General features: G+C 32.0%; 1 protein-coding gene across 1 annotated transcript in view; it reads right to left on the minus strand.

The window, feature by feature from the left end:
* LOC139516856 (tumor necrosis factor ligand superfamily member 6-like) overlaps window positions 1-10740 on the minus strand; it is a 28599-nt gene extending 17859 nt beyond the window's left edge. The window contains exons 1-2 of the mRNA XM_071307207.1: window positions 10074-10740; window positions 172-208 (exon numbers count right to left, since the gene is read on the minus strand). Coding sequence (XP_071163308.1) covers window positions 172-208; window positions 10074-10538 — 502 coding nt within the window. The 5' untranslated portion in view covers window positions 10539-10740. The remainder of the gene's footprint in view (window positions 1-171; window positions 209-10073) is intronic.
* Between the last annotated feature and the right edge of the window lie 5710 nt (window positions 10741-16450).

Raw genomic sequence — 16450 nt, forward strand, 5'->3', positions numbered from 1 at the left:
GGCATCTACAAATTTGAAATCAACTAATACCTGCATGCTGAGTGCTTTGGGTGAAATCTAAGATTTAATGATGATCAGTCGTTGGACAAATCTGATCTTATTTATATATTCATATTGACCTTATTCTTAACCTGAGCCATCAATTATTATCTATACACTGTCTCTACTTACCTCTAGCCATTTCTTCTCGAAGTCTCTTCTCAATAAACTGAAAATAAAATAAACATTTATCAATGATCAACAAATAAACCTAAGGTCAAATATCATATCGAGTATCATATATATATACATTTTTTTTGGAATGGGGAAGACCTGCTAGCAATGTTCTGGGTAATCTAATATTGGGAATAACAGGATGTTTAAATAAAAATATCTTTGAATGTGCTCGTTAGGCATAAAAAAAAGAACGAAGATATAATTGGATGGGAACAAGAAAGCTGCTTATTTTTATGCTTACGTTAAGAGTGTTAGGGAAGACAATAAAAGAAGCTTACTTCATCTTAATGTGGATAACGAGATAGCATTAGCTTTTGATGTTATTCAAGTCAATACGGCATTATTCGCCTGACGCTAATGTATTAATATAAATCAATATGACTTTTTGTAGCAAAGTAAATCACATAGAAGGAAATAAATTTTGATTGAAAATCAATAAACGAACGTAATTAGTACATGCAATCAACGGTTAAAAGTCTTTAAGCCGCTTATGACAAATCTAGCTCAACAGAAGTACGATAAGTTAATGGCAAAAGTCAGCCTTCAGTTTTTGTTGTTGATCAGCTTTTTATTCTCTGCAAAAAATCAGATTATTATATTCTAACAACAAAGTAATCTGATTTAAGTTTCAATAATTATTAATTCTATCTTGTCGTGCTTTTTCTCAAATGTACATGGATAATGTTGTGATAAAAGAAACTGCAGTTTACCTTGGAGGTACCCGTTAGTCTTTATACTAGATAAAATCCTTTTTTTTTTTAAAGAAGAAACAAAGAGATATAATATTCACTAAAATCATGGAAAACTAGCATGTCTGTTTTTCTATCATTCAGATGAACATTGAATGAACCAGAAGTTTAAAAAAAGAGAATTATAGCTCTCCCAATTATGATGATACTAAAAGAAGCTTGACTGTGTGAGTCGAATTCTACTTTGTCTACAACAGTTGACCTTTAACGTCATGTTGTAACATTAAGCCTTCTGACCATGAAATTGAATTACGTTCAAGATTTCCAAAGTCAAACGATCTATCGTTCAATGTTTCTTCTTGAAACTATTATATTCGTACATCATTAAATTCACCAGTCATGATACGTACATCAACTCTAAATTTTAATATCATTTAACTCATACTAAAACATTAACCCTTGGCATTAGAAGAGTATCCAAAGGGTTTAACTAATTTCCCGGTTATATTGAACAATTTTCTAGTATATATATGTAGAATGAAATTCAAAACAGTGTGGCTGTGGCCATTGATTGACACATTAAATTCATCCACTGACTGGGACAATTTACGTGAACGTTTGTCTGTAACGACCACTGTTCACGACGTACCTATGATAGACATTTAAACTGTGGGGTCACCGAAGGTTTCTTAACGCCTTTAATTATAAAATAATTCGAAAAATTAATCAGGAATAACCTTTATGTTTTGATTTATATAATTGATATAAATCAAAACATCGTGTTATTTCTGATTAATTTTTCGAATTACTTTATTAAGGTGTTGAGAACCTTTGGTGACCCCATAGTTTAAGTGTCTTTAAAAAGTACATAGTGAGCAGTGGTCGTTACATACAAACGTTCACCTAAATTGTCCCAGTCAATGGATGAATTTAATATGTCAATCAATGGCCACAGCCACACTGTTTTGAATTTCATTTCATTCTAAGACAAGCATGAGTGTTTTGGATGGACAAACATACAAAACCACAACGCTTCATGACCTACACTACACAATGTAACATTTCATACAAATGTAATACATGCAGTCTTAATAAAAATAAGACCTTTTTTTGGTCAATTTTGATCTCCGGCATAACGTATAAGCAATCGGAGAGACTTTCCTTTACTCCCCCCCCCCCCCACCCCCCCCCATTTTTTTTTTTTTTTTTTAATAAAATTGAAGTAATAAAAACATATTCTTGCATGAATAAGGGATGTCGAACTTGAAAAACTTCCAGGCCATTCTATTTTGTCGGCGCAAAAATTAGCTTAGCCATTGTATGCCTGTAAAATGAAACAAGGCTATTGCTCTATCAGGAAGAAGAACTGATATAAATTGGGGAGAACCGAACGAAAAACAATTCCCATATCCAAATTAGTTTTTTGTTTTCATTTCGCAAAGGAATAAAAACCACTCAATGGGATCATAAACAATACAACACGATAAAACAGATATACCAAATATTTATTTATTCCTGTAGTTCTGATGTAAGACACGTGCGTATAATTCACTAGGGGGCTATGATTACTCTAACCATCAGTACAAGATTAGATATTAAGCTGAATTACAGATGCTTATTGACAGAAGTGGAAACGTTTTTCTCAGATTTCTAGATCTGTTAGCACACAATAAGGTGTAAATCAGACTGGCTTTACAATGGATGGTGTCAAAATGATTAACGCTTCGGCAGATGTCAGATGAGTTTATTATATGATTGTTAAGTAATCGATTATTACCATGCCATGGCACCTTATAAATATGATCAGCAGGAAAAAAAGTCAAGAATAAGGAATTTCAGGGTTGCACCTTGAGCTGATTTAAGTTCATGTTATATAATTCAAAATCAAGGCATGCGGAATTACAATATATACTTTGATATGTAACATCTTACTTTATGATATAGGAATCTCAATGCTTTTGTATCTTGTCGAAAGTATTTTATCTGTACATATAGACATTCATGTAGAAATACTTAAAGAAGTATAATTTAATATTATAAAGAAATAACGAAACACAAAAATGTCCTTAAAATAACCATTAAACGGTAAATATACTTTAATCTTCCTCAACTTGCCATTTGTTTAATTTCTGAGACACCAGTGCATTCCATAAATCATTAAAATGTGTTGCATCATTTGATTGGCATAACTGGGTTTATTTTCATCAAGAGCATTCATAATCATCGAAAAACAAATAGAGATAACCCGTAGAGTCCTAACAATAATCATCCAAACTCTCCAAATTCTTAAGGCATCTTTGTCTGAAAAGGGGTCTCACGTTTTGTTAATTTGTAGAATATATGAACTGATAATTGATAAACTATTGAAGACCGGGTTAACCACCCCATGTTATCTTCAATAATTCAAGAATACAATGGTAACTGTGATTGTATGGACTCCTTCATTCCAGTCTTATGATGTATGCAGCCATGATCTTATATATTTTATGATTGACGTTGCATTTGGTAGAAAAGATGCACTATATTGTGCTTTTAGGCATAAAGTAATTTCAAAACTGTGCTCAACTCCTGACTCTAAACGAAAAGCATCATATGTTTCGTTGATTTAGCCCGTTTTATGCTTCTCTTTATTTCTACTTCTGACATATTGGCATACAATGTTACGACCACTTTTCTATTTACATAAATGAGTCAAAATTATTTACACTATATACTAGCAAGCTCGTTCCGACGGTGGATATTTGTTACATTTATTTGTAAATTTTCTATACTGTAGTTGCAAAATCTTGTACGAACCTTTTAAAAAGAACAAACACATGGTTGTGGTACTGAGGGTTTCAATAAAGAACCAAGTACTTTATAAAATGACCAAGATGGGAAGACGCTTCACTTAAACAGAATGAATCAATTGTATAAATATAACTTTCATTGTAACCTTGCTAATTTTGTTTCTTTTTTTAGACCGTATAGGGCGATGAAGAGATATAACCACATTCAACCTTATACAACACTTTGAACTTCATCCCTTTCAGGTAAAATGAAACATCAAAAACATATCGCTCGAAGCAAGGAAGTGAGAAAGCATACAATTGTATAAATATAACTTTCATTGTAACCTTGCTAATTTTTGTTTCTTTTTTTTAGACCGTATAGGGCGATGAAGAGATATGACCACATTCAACCTTATACAACACTTTGAACTTCATCCCTTTCAGGTAAAATGAAACATCAAAAACATATCGCTCGAAGCAAGGAAGTGAGAACGCATACTTTCGGTAGCTTTTCCATATCGGTAATGTTGATCACAAAAATATTTTTATTTACCATAGGGCAGATAAGCGGTTTTAAAGACAATGTATACTGACTGTCTGTCTCTTTATGCGTATATATTTGCGCATTTAACAGTATATTTGACTGAGATAATTGTTCTACTCAGACCCGTCTATAACTTTTATGATCTCAAACGTTTAATATTTTACTCTTGTTTGGTCTCGATGAAGCATAAGGTAACGACATTTTTACAGAAAATGGGGCCGGGGTGTAACTTTAGTCTAGCAGATGACAAAACAAAATATTCTGAATCCAGCTTTCCCCATATCATATAGTGTTAAATTTTGAAGAAGAAAAAAATAGTTAGATAGCGTCGAAAAACTAAATAAAAAAATTTCCGACTCAGAGGACAAACCATATACACCCCACCCCCTCTAAATTAAAATGGTTCCCCCCTAATGAAAATCGTTACACACAAACACGTGTCGTGCGCACGGAAAACAATCACTTATTTTTTTAATTGAAGATTACATATTTACATGCACACACCCTATTACCGGCAGATACTAAAGCATCTGTATTCCCGATTGCCATTCCAAACAATTGTTTGCGATCGTATACAGCAGGTTTATGTCTGTCTTTCCGATTGGCATTGCAATATAATGGATTTAGCAATTGTGTACCTTAGATTTTGATATGTGCTACATGTTGCATCAGATGCATCAGATGTATCTGTTGTAATGCGGTCGGTTCGAAAATTCAATGCCATCCACAGGCACTTGTCTCAGAATTTTTTTCCCTATATACCCATGTTATATAAAGGTATATAGGAAATTATTTTCTGAGACAAGTGCTTGTGATGTCATGAGATATTAAAGGCTGATTGGGAATGTCATACATATTTCAATACTTATTCAAAAACCTTTAAATAGCTTTAAGACATAAAACGAATATAAAGCAGATATGAAATTGGCTTAGACAAATACAGCCATGTCTGTTGTAATGACGTGTCGAAAGATAAAACTTCAAAATAAATTTAAATCAACAAATGTCACACACATCTTAAAGCTAATATCAAAGCCAACTTTAATCTACTTTGTAAGCTAATGTATTTATTTATAGTTTGATTCGCTTCATTTGTCTTCGCATCAGCACAGCTTGTAGCTCGCATAAAAACGTTATACAGTATTGACATCATATATCGAACAGTAAATAAACAACATGTATGGTTTTTACTACTGTATCACACGAATTTTTTTTTTTTTTAAGTTTTGGAAATTTCAAATTGTGATTCTCTTCCTTCTCTGTATAAGATAGTGTATTTAAGAACAAAGAGCTGGCAACTTTAATAGTTAATTTTCTCAATCTACTCGAGCCCAAAATTTCATTTCTACCAAAACTTTCCTACAAAGTATAAGGAAACTTCCATTTGTAGGGGAGGAAAGAGGGGGGGGGGGGGGGGGGGGCTAGGATGAACAATATTTGGTCCTGTATTTTTTTTAGTTGTAATCTTTGTCCTGTCTTTTTATTTTCACTCTGTTCGGTCCTGTATTCTTTTTATTACTAGTTTATCCTGACTTTATTTTTACATAGCTCCTGTCCCGCCTTATTCAAAATTCATCCCCCATAAAATTCAAATGGTAGCTCTCTTACTAGTGGCAACATAATAATACATTTCTCAGGAACATTTTAACATCCAGAAGCTCATTCTTACACTCTTTATTCCAGAACGCAATTTAAAAAACATTGAAAAATAAAAATCGTAGACAACTTGTGGCGTAATTCACTTTAGGTTGAATATACCAATTTCCTTTCATATCAAGCAGAGATATTTTAATAAACTTCATACGCAGTCAATACACAAAAATTCAATTAAACTTTGATTACTTTTCTAAACCAATTCTGTTTAATTAACCGTATGTTCGATATCAGACGTGTTTGAAAATGAAGAGAAAGTGTAAAAAGCTAAATCTCCCATTTTAAAACTTCGGTTCTTCATGTATTGAGTGTTTTTGTGTTTCTGTGATTCTATGATGGGAGAAAATCGACTTTTCTGACCAGAATACAATAGTTTTAATGGTCTCTTTGTTTTTAACGTCTATGATGTGAGGTAGAATTCTCTTGACTCCACTGGTAAAACAACATGATTTCATCATCAATCAATTTTTATGTTTAAATAGAAATCTGTGATTCTTTGTTTGGAATATTCGATCATTTCCAATCACATATATGTTGACTGACGCTACCAGAAACGATTCCATTGATTATCTATTTGTTAACGAAGCGTATTATTTGATGGCAATTTGCTTCTGTCAAACCACGGAGAAGAATAATGAAGGGAATCTTGACTGGTACTATAACGGTTATCTGCAACGTTATGTAAGGTCGATAGGGTTTTCCACGTTTATTTTTCATTTGTTGTTTAATGAAAATAAATGAATTCTATTTTTCAATAAGTCAATTCACTCTACAATTCTTTAATATAATTGTAGCAAATACTTCGAGATGGTAATCTCGTATGTGTGTGTTTTGACAAAATGTTGTCGCTAGGCCACTGTCCCACTCATGAGACTGTTTACCCCCTAAATCCTGTCATTTTTCGTATAATTGCCGGGTTTCATAATCCAGTCTGTTTGCATATTTCGACTGGGATAAACCCAGCTAATTTTGAAACGAAGCATAATAAGAAATGAAAGTCTCCTCTGAGAAGAGATCGTTTATATTCAGTTTTGCATTCATTTTTTAATGGCGTGCTTATCTGTAAAGTTTTTTTAATAATAAGTATGATGTATACGTGACTTCCTTAAGATAGAAACAATGACATTCAAGTATCTCCAACTTAATTTTTCAAACTGGTGTTTGAAGATGTCAGCGGGTGACAATATATGTAATATGTAGAAGATATCAAAACATTATGTATGAATGTGCATGGTAATTTTGGATATTATAATACTTTGCATGGCCTATCGATAAAAGAGGTAAAAAAGACCACGTACAAGTCTCTCCAGGAAAACTAAGGTGCGTCTTGTGTCATGAATCCTTTCAAATAAAATGGATTGCAATAAACATATCTGACTTGCTAATTGCTTAAAACAATATTCACACTTATTTGAATGCATTGGGAGAGCCATCATCACAGCCAAAGTCATAAACTTTCGACTGAGTCAAATCAATAAATGTATTTGTTTTTAACTTATAATTAGTTTACGAAGACGAAAGTGAGAGGACATTTACAAAAAACTTAAAATAGGAAACATACAATCTTCTTTTTACTGTAGACTTTATATTTCTTATACAGAAGACCGTAAACTTCTCAATGACTGAACTTTCGTGTCGTTTGGTTGGTGTCTCGTACCCATATATGTGCATCAGCATTTGACATAATATAGATAATAAAGAAAAATTACCTTAGAAAGAATACCTTAATAAGAAATCAATCTTATTCAAAAATTGTCTTGGCTTATTCATTGATTGGCGATTAAATATACTTAATGATCAGTGGCAAGTATCCTGTGCATATTCAGAACGAGCACAAGTTTACAACAAACCCAAAAGGAAGATTCCGCAAAGAACATGGATCTGGACGAAGGGCGTGGAATTTAGAATGACAACGGGAATAGAATGTTTTTATATTGGAATAAAGTTTTTCTTTCAACTGGAAACCTACGGACCACTTACAAAAATAGTTGATGCGCCGGTTGTAATGCACAGAGAGCGTGGTTAATTAATACATAGAGAGTAAGGGAATCATCTTACTAAAAGATTCGGATTGAATTTCCTCATTCTGACCAGACCAGATACCATGTATTTACTTTTTACATCCTACACAGCCGGATGAGTGTATGGGTGTATGTGTCACGAATTCCGAATTTTAATGTTGAACACGTCCAAGGTTTAAGTATAATGATATTTATTCTGTGGAGGATTATATAAGAAACGCCGGGATATCCTGACGCCAGTACTTTTGTTTCTAAAGTTGCGGAATATATAAATATATATGTTCCAAACGTCCAGAGAATATCCATTAATTTTTTTTGCATTGAGAGGGTCACAACTTCTCATTACTCCGAAAAGTACAAAGTTCCCGAAAATTGAAAAAATTACATTCAAATGGAAATAAATCATATCAACAAAAAGTTCAGAATGAATTTTCGCCCAACCTTTAAATGTCCATCATAAGTCAGAACCATCCTGTAAGACAATGACCAAACTTTCCCTATGAATAGAAAATAATGAAGGACATCGTTGGACTCACTATACAAAAAAATACACTGTTTAGCCCACTGAAGTACATTTTATCACACGATTACCTACTTTTGTACGTATATATATATGTGTGTATATCATATATGTACCGTTACTTATTAGTCCTCGATGTATCATCATGTAGTTAAATCCATCAAATTATAGTATACATATATTTAGGGCAATGCACTTAATGATTTCGAGTACAATGTATAGCTTTACCTTGTACTTTTTGATGTGGTGAAACTTAATTATGAGTTCTGAAGCCTACTTTTTACAAGCAGTTGAAATTCAATTTTAATTATAATGTTGAGTTTTTTTTCTGATATGACACAATTTTTTTTTAACAAAGTCAAGCAGAAAAACTCAGATCATATTACACCCTAGGAACATCGGTGGTCTATCAGTAAAAAAACCCAAAAAGAACGGATTGGAAATGCAAACATCTGCCATACACAGTGTAAATATGCACAAACTAGTTAATATGATAATGAATGTAAAGAATTAAACGTTTTAAAATGGAAATTTCTTCTTTTTTTTTAACGTAAATTGACGGTTGCACAACAAACAGACAGCTAGGGTTGGTATTTCAAACAAACAGAACGATTTAAAAAAGATCTTCGAAATTTGTGTAGAAAAGGACAAAAGAATCACAGGAAGGGCACATAAAAAATCAAACATATTATATTTCATTGAATCAATTTTACGTTACATTCTTTGTTAATTTTTCAAAACATTTAAATGAACATACATCTTGCATAGGTATACAGTAGGTTATTTTTTGTCATTCAAATATATATTTCACATATTTTTTCTGTACAATATCATGGGGTTGTTTTTACACGTTCATGCTTGCAACACATTAGAATTAAAGGTAAATATTTCTTTGTCGGTAGCTTTTAAACTGTATACTAGGTAGACCCAATCTTCTTTTAACAATTAATGTTTTGAATAGATTAAAATTTTGATATACATCACCACTTATTTTGGCAATACACAAATATAAAAATTTCAGGTCAACAAAATCTGTTAAGGAAGTCGGTAAACACTGAATAACAGTAAAATGACTAAAGGGCAACACACAAATATGTACATAATTAGTCGTGCGACAGATGCGAGGATAGAAATGTATTAATTTACATACAATTGGAAAATGTGTCTTGTTATTTAGTACTAGTAAAACAAAAATACAACAAGAGTTTAGAAACTAACTATCCAAGTGTACTTTCTATGTAATCATAAGTGTGCCTGAAGAAGACACACTGTCATAAAATGTCAGAAGTGAGTTACTGTTCAAGCAGTCATCATTAAATTATTTAGTACAAGTAGGGATGTATGGAAAAACAAAAAGTACACTATACTACAAATATTTACACATTGTCATAAAAAATACTTCATAAAGATATAATTTATATTTCCGAAGCGTAAGTTTTTTTTTAATATTATACAGTAAATATGTATATTTGTATAAAAAAAAGGGGAATATAACATACGAAATAGATTGCACTTATATATAATTCCATTTTTTGTTTGCGCAATATATTGTATGATATTGAACCGTATACTAATTTTGTCTGAACCACTTGTATGGTGCAATGCAGTGTCTGTGAGACAGAAAAAAAGACATACGTAATCAACATATGTTTGACTTACCAATTCCAAGACAGCTAAGAGTTGTTTTGGTTTTTCAACACAACATTCTTCACCGGTGGGTTTACTTCTGCGAATAAAAGCATCCAACATTCTATCTTCGTCTTCTGAAGGCCCTAGTCTAACACTGTCACAAGGAACACACAATTCCTCTGTTTCTAGAATTTTTGCAATTTGTTCTCCCACTTTTGGCTGATGTGAATGATGAACTAAGTCATGACTGAGTTTTCCAAAAAGTACAGAAATTGTGACCACTAAAATAAGTCCTCCTGCGACAACCACTGCAGTCAATCCAAACAAGTATTTCCGAAGTCTTATACATTCCATTTCCAAATTTTGATAGTCTAGCGAATATTTTTCCATGGCACCAGTTGATCTTCCCTTTGAAAAATTATTTAAATTATTAGGTTTGGTTCCTCCTCTAAGAAGTACTTCAGAACTACTGTCTACATGCTCGGGTTCTGACATTCTCGTGAAAATCGTGGCCTAGCTACCTTTAAACTGAACTTTATTCGATAAAATATTCAGAGGACAAAATGTGTCTTATATAACAGTTATTTTTTTTTAAATCCAACAACCATTAATTACTAACGGTAAAATCACTACCACAAAAATAATAGACCGTTTCACCAATACACTACTCGACAACTGTTATTGATAATCTATTTTTGACTTTGTGTATTCAACGTGCATTGAATCACGTGGTTGCGCATGTCTGCTTCGTATTATTTATATTACGGAGGGTTATTCAACATCAAAACGATTAATAATCAACTTTACGGTTTTACAGCATTTAAAGTAGCAATTGTATTATTAATCCATAAAGAATATTAATCGGTGTTTACACAGAACAATTCGTTGAATATTCGTAATACATATTAATGTTGTGGGAGTTTAAAAAAAAATGATTACAACAAATATGATTGTCTGAGAATTATTAAATAATATACTACACCAATCATGTAATTAATCCTAAAAGAATTAAAAGGACGGACATATAAAAAAAAACAAAAGGAAATGTATAAACCTATGACTATGTTTTTTAAATGAAGTGGGTTTAAAAAGGGGGATGTTAATGAAGTGCGCCATTTTTTTACATTATAGGAAATTGCACAATATTGCGAAGAAAGAACGAAATATAGAAAAAGTTTGCTACTCTTCCTCCTTTATTCCTTAATTCTTAACTCGAAATAAACTTGAATATAGATAAATAAGACAGAATCAGTTATATATTACTTTTACTTTTCTAAAAGATGAAATTTGTACTAAAATTGACAATAAAAAAAGAATTAGACTCGTACAGGAAATATAAAATGTTGGAAACGGTCAGTGAGAGTTGACACGATATCCAAAATAATTCACAACTGTCAAATATTATTGATATAGGTAACACGTATAAAGGATTTAATTCTAGCAACTAAACTTTTATAGTTGCTATCCCATTTCCATATACTTTTAAGTTTATTTATTACTTTAAAATTGCTCTTCTTTGTGAAATGAAAAAGGTCTCTTCATGTGACTTAAAACCATGAGCATTGAACATCCTAATAAATATTTAGCCGTCGTCGAGGGTCGGAAAAGCAAACAAGAATCTTTCAATTTCAGGTCAACTCCGTCATATAAAGTGACATAGTCAGATATTTAAAATTTCAATACGTTTAATCGCAGTATAAGTGACAAATATAATCCGTTACATAAATAGATTTATTCAAAATATGTAAATACATATGATACGCCACTCTATTCTTAATTGTAATAATAAATTGGGAAAAAATAATGAACATATTTAACTTAAAAAAAACCAACCTCCGCATAAAATGTTATAGCTAGCTGTATTTGCAAGCTTTCGAACACCACATGCATGTATCCCTTTCGTTTGTTGTATGGTTAGGTTTGTTCTCTTATAAAATTCGGTTATGATCATGTCTTTTTTAATCATACATGATGTTGCGTAATATATCATTAGCATCATTTTCATTTACCAACTACGAGATGCATTCGTAATTTTTATTTGGTCACAGCGTATATGCACATACTAAATCAACTCTAGATTCTTTATATATTAACTGTGTTTGTTAAAGGCTTAACAAATATTGTATAAATCGCATATTGCAAAGAAGTTTTTAGAATCTGGGTTCAGTTATGTCTTTTTTTTTTTATATTTTAGCCAATGATGAACGCTAATCTATAACTTGTATGATGTTGTAGTTGAATTTACAGAATATAAAATTATGGACAAAAAGTGCAAAGTAAAGGGCGAATTGAACCAAAAAAAAAAAAAAAAAAAACCAGACGAAATTAATATTGGGATGCTTTTTAACTTTAAAGAAAAGGGATTACTGACAAATTTAAGTAAGAATACAGAAAAGTGGTCTAAAAAAGGAAAGAGTACAAAATGAAAGGCCCCAAATCCAATAATAATCTGTATTTACCAGTATGGTGCTTCTGTTTTAGTTCCCTTAATATCTGGGTTTTTTTTAAATGCAATACTTTAATTCGTTTTGATTCAAAGTTTCGAGCAAGGTTCTATCTATCTCGAAAGAATCTCAGTGTTACCAATATCTATGTACACGAGTCAAATATCTAATAAAAACGTGTTCAAATATGATTTTTAATCATTAAATAGTTATTTTACAATTTGACCTAATATTTAAAGGAAATAGTATATATCTTAATTCTCATGCATGATAAAATCCATTAAAAATAAAAACATGCTAAGAAAAAATTAAAATATTACTTAATAATTTCTCCAAATAATACATATGCTCGGAATAAGGTCAGGTATTTTGTACAAAGAATTCATTGTCGTAAAATTTACTTATGATTAATCCCTTAGATGGACACTGATAATTCCATTAATTATCAAAACAATTCAATTTTCGCAAGTAAATACAATCTCATATAGTACCAAAATTGCCCTTCAAAACGAAGTATATTGTGTGCCTTGTCATTTGAATGCATTTCCCCCGTTATTATCTGTTTACTTCAAGAATTATATAGATTGATTGCTAGATGGTTATTTGCCTGTTCTCCAGTGTCAAATATTTCAGGCATATTCAAGACGAGAACACACAAACGCTTAATCCAATATGAAAGTTTTGTAAAAGAGGGACGAAAGATACCAAAGGGACAGTCAAACTCATAAATCTAAAACAAACTGACAACGCCATGGCTAAAAATGAAAAAGACAAACAAACAACAGCACACACGACACAACATAGAAAACTAAAGAATAAACAACACAAACCCGACCAAAAAACTAAGGGTGATCGCAGGTGCTCCGGAAGGGTAAGCAGATCTGCTCCACATGCGGCACCCGTCGTGTATTAAATTGTAAATTAGATCGAATAATGGGAATTAAGACCACATATTTCGCTGGATGTATGATAGAGGTTGAAATTTTGGCCTGATAAAAGCACACTACTGACTACTTCAAAAGTTGGTAGGAAAAAAAGAAAAATGAAAGTCTCCTTTAAGGGGCATCAGATTTACGTCCCCATTCCGAGCTGGACGTGGCTGCGTACTTATACATCCTAAACAAACAAGCAGTCATACCATTAATAGTTGGTTAGTATATACAGTAATTGTTGACACATATTGTTCTTGAAACTACATTGAATCTATGTAATACACATTTAATTTTCCTCCTGGTCCCTTATACATACAGCTCGCGAACTTAATGCGGATCTTGTTAAAATTGCACCAACTTGTCACATGGTTCTGATATTTTGAGTTACAAAATCTTTTTCAGTTTTATACAAGAAATATTGAGTTCAATTTTCAGTAGAATCGGTCAGCTGTTACTATAGAATAGAATAGAATAGAATAGAATATTTTTATCTCCCAAATTACAGGGCCCATAAAGGGCATAAAATCAGATACAATTGATTTATATAATTGGCAACAACAACAATATGAGCGGCATATAAATATATATTTAGTATTTAAGCATTGGTCACTATATATAGATTGTAGAAAATTGTGTCCTCACACGAATACGCAATGAGAACGACTCCAAGAACGGCTATAACTGACCTATGCTTTACTGCGACAGCAAACATTTGCGGTCAAGCACAGTTCAACAATATTTTTTTTGAAAGCTTATGATCATGAAAATATAAAGTTCATTTCCACTGCTTTACTAATATTCCTATATAAAACACTCATATGTTGTGAGCGTGGAATTAGTTAAGTGTCCGAGAGATGTATGTCACCGATGGAATATCGCATGCACCCTTTACGGAGTTTACGTTGTAGTTCACCTTAGTGCACAAATCTCTTGTTCGCTAGAGCTAGGATATACTGGTGTATTTCGCACCATATGGTCTGTAGATTGTATAAAATGGGTTGAGATATTATTTTTGATCCATTGAATGTTTGTAAGTATATCGATGATAAAAAAGTATCGACGATTAAAACCAAATGAAGGTCTTTTAATTGAAGGTCTTTTAATTTTGAATTCTTAAATGGTTGAAAAGACCACGAACAAGAGTATCTTCTGGGTCTAACTACAGTGTCGCAAAATTGTTCGTTTTATACTGAATAAATCAATTTACAGGTTGTGATAGTTTTATTATAAAAAGGGAGATAATAAGCTACTTTTAGTCACAAATACTAGTCACCAATACTTTTCATATATTTAATAAATTAAAATAGTACAAAAATAGCTGATTTTGGTTTTCACAAGATACTTACAAGTGAACTTTATATATCAGTATCAAACTTTAACAAAAAAATCATGAATTTAAGTATTTTGGTAGAGGAGACAACTCCTGTAAATGCCAATGAATTAATTTTTTCTAAATGTTCCATATCTTTTTGAGAATAAGCAATAACATGCAAAAGTAAAATTTTAATCGTCCAATTGACCTCTGACTATGAACTCATTCTAAAGGTAAAAATTTAACAGATCGTCATGGTGAAATAACGATTATTTAAGAAATTTCTTAAATCGATAACGGTCCCGACGGTCTGGGTGAGTGATAAGAAGAAACACAGTGTACGGTGAGGTAATTCTCATAAGATCGTTCCGTTGCGAAAGTGGTCTCGATGGACAGTTCATCAACGGTGATCAGTATGCTGTTAAGTATGAGCTTATGAGCTCGAATCCGCTTGCAGTTAAGTGTGCGATATACGATCTTAATATACACGTACTGGCTGCATTTCCCCCCCACAAAGGTATGTGGTTCTCTCCGGGCATTACGATTTCTTCCACCTATACAACTGCTCGCCGTGAATTGTTAAGAGCCAAGGTAGCTGGAAAAGTCATTTAAAAAAAAAACCCTAAAATAAGGTTAGGAAACAAAACACAGAAAATAAATAGTACTAGATTAAGAGTGAAATAAAATAATCAGAACAAAATCATAAAGAGGGAAATACTTAATTAAAGGGATACATATTGGCAAGTTGTACTGTATGTAAAGAATAAACATAAATCTTCTGTGCTATTAACTTACATGCAAACACATACTTTTAATTAACATTACAACAACAATGCATCTAAACAAGCTAGGACAGACATTCAGAAAAACAATAAAATGCACTTCTTCCACAATTTATACTTCGCTACATGAACATAGAAATAAGGAAATGTGGTTTAATAGCCAATGCTCTCTACTTATATGTACACCAGTCGATATCAGGAATTTAATGAATTCTTTTTAAGTTTGTTTTCCGTAACTTAATGTGATAGAATAATTTGTTGTTTTACCGACTATTCTGCTCTTCCATTCAGATAACAGGAGGTATAAACACTAGAGTGGTCGTTGTGGCTTGATTATTTTTGTATTTCTACCGCCGTGTGGTTGCTATTTCAGACCAGTGTCCTACAAACAATTTACCCCTCATTTCCAAATTTTACGAACAACACGAACAAATAGCAGCTATCAACTTAAAATAAGGTTAATACACATATAACCATACAGAAACTTTTAAAGCATTTAATAAAGAAATCATTATGAATACACAAAAACCTGTAAAATATATTGATAAACATGAGATCGTAGTAAGCCTTATCAATAACCATTTCTCCAAAAACAGTTACTACAGAACTATTTAACCTTTTCTTGTTTTAGTTTATTTTTTCTTTATTTCTGCTTTTTCATCCACTAGTAGAACTAGTTCATTAAGTACCAGCATTGTAAGTTTTAGAAAAGGAAGAGGAATTCCGATTTTGCATAATCGTATTTTTTGGGGTCTCTAGTGAACTAAAATGTAAATGAATAAACTCATCATAGATAGCAGGACTAAATTTTGTATATACGCCAGACGCGCGTTTCGTCTACAAAAGACTCATCAGTGTCGCTCGAATCCAAAAAAAGTTAAGGTCTCTAGTGAACTAAAATGTAAATGAATAAACTCATCACAGATACCAGGACTAA

The sequence above is a fragment of the Mytilus edulis genome, chromosome 3 (genome assembly GCF_963676685.1).
Source record: "Mytilus edulis chromosome 3, xbMytEdul2.2, whole genome shotgun sequence".
Taxonomy (NCBI): domain Eukaryota; kingdom Metazoa; phylum Mollusca; class Bivalvia; order Mytilida; family Mytilidae; genus Mytilus; species Mytilus edulis.